Here is a 2,500-nt window from a genome sequence, read left to right on the forward strand (position 1 = left end):
AAACACTACAGTAAATAAACACTAAACTACAGTAAACACTACATTACAGTAAACACTACAGTAAATAAACACTAAACTACAGTAAACACTACACTAGAGTAAACACCACAGTAAACACTACACTACAGTAAACACTACAGTAAATAAATACTACACTACAGTAAACACTACAGTAAACACTACACTACAGTAAACACTACAGTAAATAAACACTACACTACAGTAAACACTACAGTAAACACTACACTACAGTAAACACCACAGTAAACACTACACTACAGTAAACACTACAGTAAATAAACACTACACTAGAGTAAATGCTACCTTTGATATTGAGGCCTAAGAGAGTGATACACACACACACACACACACACACACACGTTTCTCTCTCCTTTCCTTATCTCTCACTCTCTCTCTCACACACACACACGGCTGTCACCATAGATACGGCTCTGAGGACAGGATCACCGCCGCGGTGTCCTGTTGCCATAGCGGTGAGTTACAACGAGCTGAAGCTGATCCCATGACATTCATCTATAAAACAAACACACACTCATCTGCAGATCACACACACGTGTGTGTGTGGCTGTGAATGAGTGTGTTGATGAACTGTGACTGCAGTCACAATCGCCACAGAAACACTCAGATGCCTCTTAAAAGGGCGGCAGCTTCACAAACACCTTCAGTGTAGCCGTGTTTATACACAGTTCTTTATTAAAGGGGTCACATCATATACATATACGCACACACACACGCACATACACACACGCGCACACACACACCTACACATCAGTATTTCCTCACTCACATGTAAATCCCCCAGAGAAAAACTGGCCAATCAGAACCAAACACAGACCGTAGCTCTGCATATGGGTCATTAATAATTTAATTGGCCACAACATTTCATAGTAAAATTACAACGATGATCATTTCCCTCCATTATGTTTAAGTTCATACTAAATCTGCTCAGTATGCGGGACTCTTATTCTGGAAACAGAAAGCAAAATGCAGGATATACAGATTAAACATTGATTCAGGCTCGAGGCCTGCTGAACAGCGTCTTCAGTCAGTTTAACGAGTGTATATTGTGAAATTGTCTGCGCATGTTTGTAATGAGGCAACAAACACACGTTTAAGTATGGTGTCACATGACTGCGCTCCTACTGGCGTCTCCTGCAGTGGCGGATCAGTCATATAGCTCACTATACAGCATCTGCTCATGCAGAAGGAGATGTTCACTCCTGCCTGTGGCTTATAAGACAGAAGCGTCATGTGTAGAGTATGATTATAATCCAGCGCCTGTATTCCATCCAGAACACAATAAGGAGAACATCGGGTCTCTGGAGGATTACAGACAGCTAACACTGAAATAACCCGCTCAGCTGAGCCCACTCAACTTCTACAAATGAACTCTGATCTGTGTGTGTGTGTGTGTGTGTGTGTGTGTGTGTGAGAGAGAGAGACATGCACTGAGCTGTGGGAGTGTCAGAGTGAAGCTCATTAATATTCATGACTGTTCCAAATATGGTCAATAAGGAGCTCCTGACTCTGAGCTATATCAGATGTAATACATGAGTGTATGTGAGAGTTTCTGGAGACTTTCTGAACACCCCTGCCACACACACACACATATATGAGTGTGTTGAGCCTTTAACTGGTGTGTGAGCGTTAAAGCGCCAGCATTAGGCTCTGTGTGTTGGAGACGGACTCGACTGCAGTCGTGGAGCTTCTGCTTTAATAATTCATCACAGTAGGACAGCATCAGCCTCTGCTCAGTTTCCATGACGACATCCCATCACAAAAGGACATTGCATTGTTACCATACCAACAACAGCGGACCGGTGCGCACGGAGACTCACACAAGGCGGAGCAGGAGTTCTGCAGCGAGATGAAGATGAAGATGAAGATGAGCAGGAGCAGAGATCCAGAGACCTGCAGCGCCATCATCAGGAGCACTGAGGAGACACACACACACACACACCATCACATCATCATCATCAGGAGCAGTAATGAGACACACACACACACACACACTGCTGATCTGTGCAGAAGACAGAAGAGGACAGATGTGGTGAGAGACGGAGACGCCTCGTCCAGGAGAGCTGACCCTGCTGGAGGATCAGTGCAGCATCATATTAGACATCCTGCTCCTCTGCTGGACACGTGTGATGCAAGGTTATTATAGTTAACCAAAACTAACGAAAAAACGAAAACTTAATGTAAAATAATTGTCGTTAACTGAAATAAAAATAAAAACGAGAGTTTCAAAAACTAGAACTGAAACTGTATTGTGTGCATACAAAGCTAACTGAAACTAACTAAAATGACAGCGAAAACCTCCTTTGTTTTCGTGTTTGTAAATGTATTTAATAAATGATCTTACTGTAAGCCTTTTAGAAGTAAATATAATCCGCGCTGCAGGTGTTTGTGTTTGACCCTTTCACACCTCCGAGTCTCCTGCCATTGGCCAGATCGAGCCGGTTCTCCTCCAGTCATCCTC

General features: G+C 43.3%; 2 protein-coding genes across 18 annotated transcripts in view; both read right to left on the reverse strand.

Moving 5' to 3' along the window:
- The window catches only part of ptprsb (protein tyrosine phosphatase receptor type Sb), a 117,080-nt gene that overhangs the window by 89,453 nt on the left and 25,127 nt on the right, over nucleotides 1–2,500 (reverse strand). For all 17 annotated transcript variants that reach the window (XR_012395544.1, XR_012395543.1, XR_012395535.1 and 14 more), the window contains exon 3: nucleotides 1,860–1,955. Coding sequence is in view for 11 of the 17 variants with exons in the window: in XM_073932529.1 (XP_073788630.1) it covers nucleotides 1,860–1,947 (88 nt within the window). In the remaining 6 variants the exon portion in view is untranslated. The remainder of the gene's footprint in view (nucleotides 1–1,859; nucleotides 1,956–2,500) is intronic.
- Nucleotides 2,060–2,500, reverse strand: part of fem1a (fem-1 homolog a) — a gene marked incomplete at its 3' end in the record, with an annotated part of 32,348 nt that continues 31,907 nt past the window's right edge. The window contains 1 exon segment of the mRNA NM_199837.1: nucleotides 2,060–2,088.

Source organism: Danio rerio, chromosome 2, assembly GCF_049306965.1.
Source record: "Danio rerio strain Tuebingen ecotype United States chromosome 2, GRCz12tu, whole genome shotgun sequence".
Taxonomy (NCBI): Eukaryota; Metazoa; Chordata; class Actinopteri; order Cypriniformes; family Danionidae; genus Danio; species Danio rerio.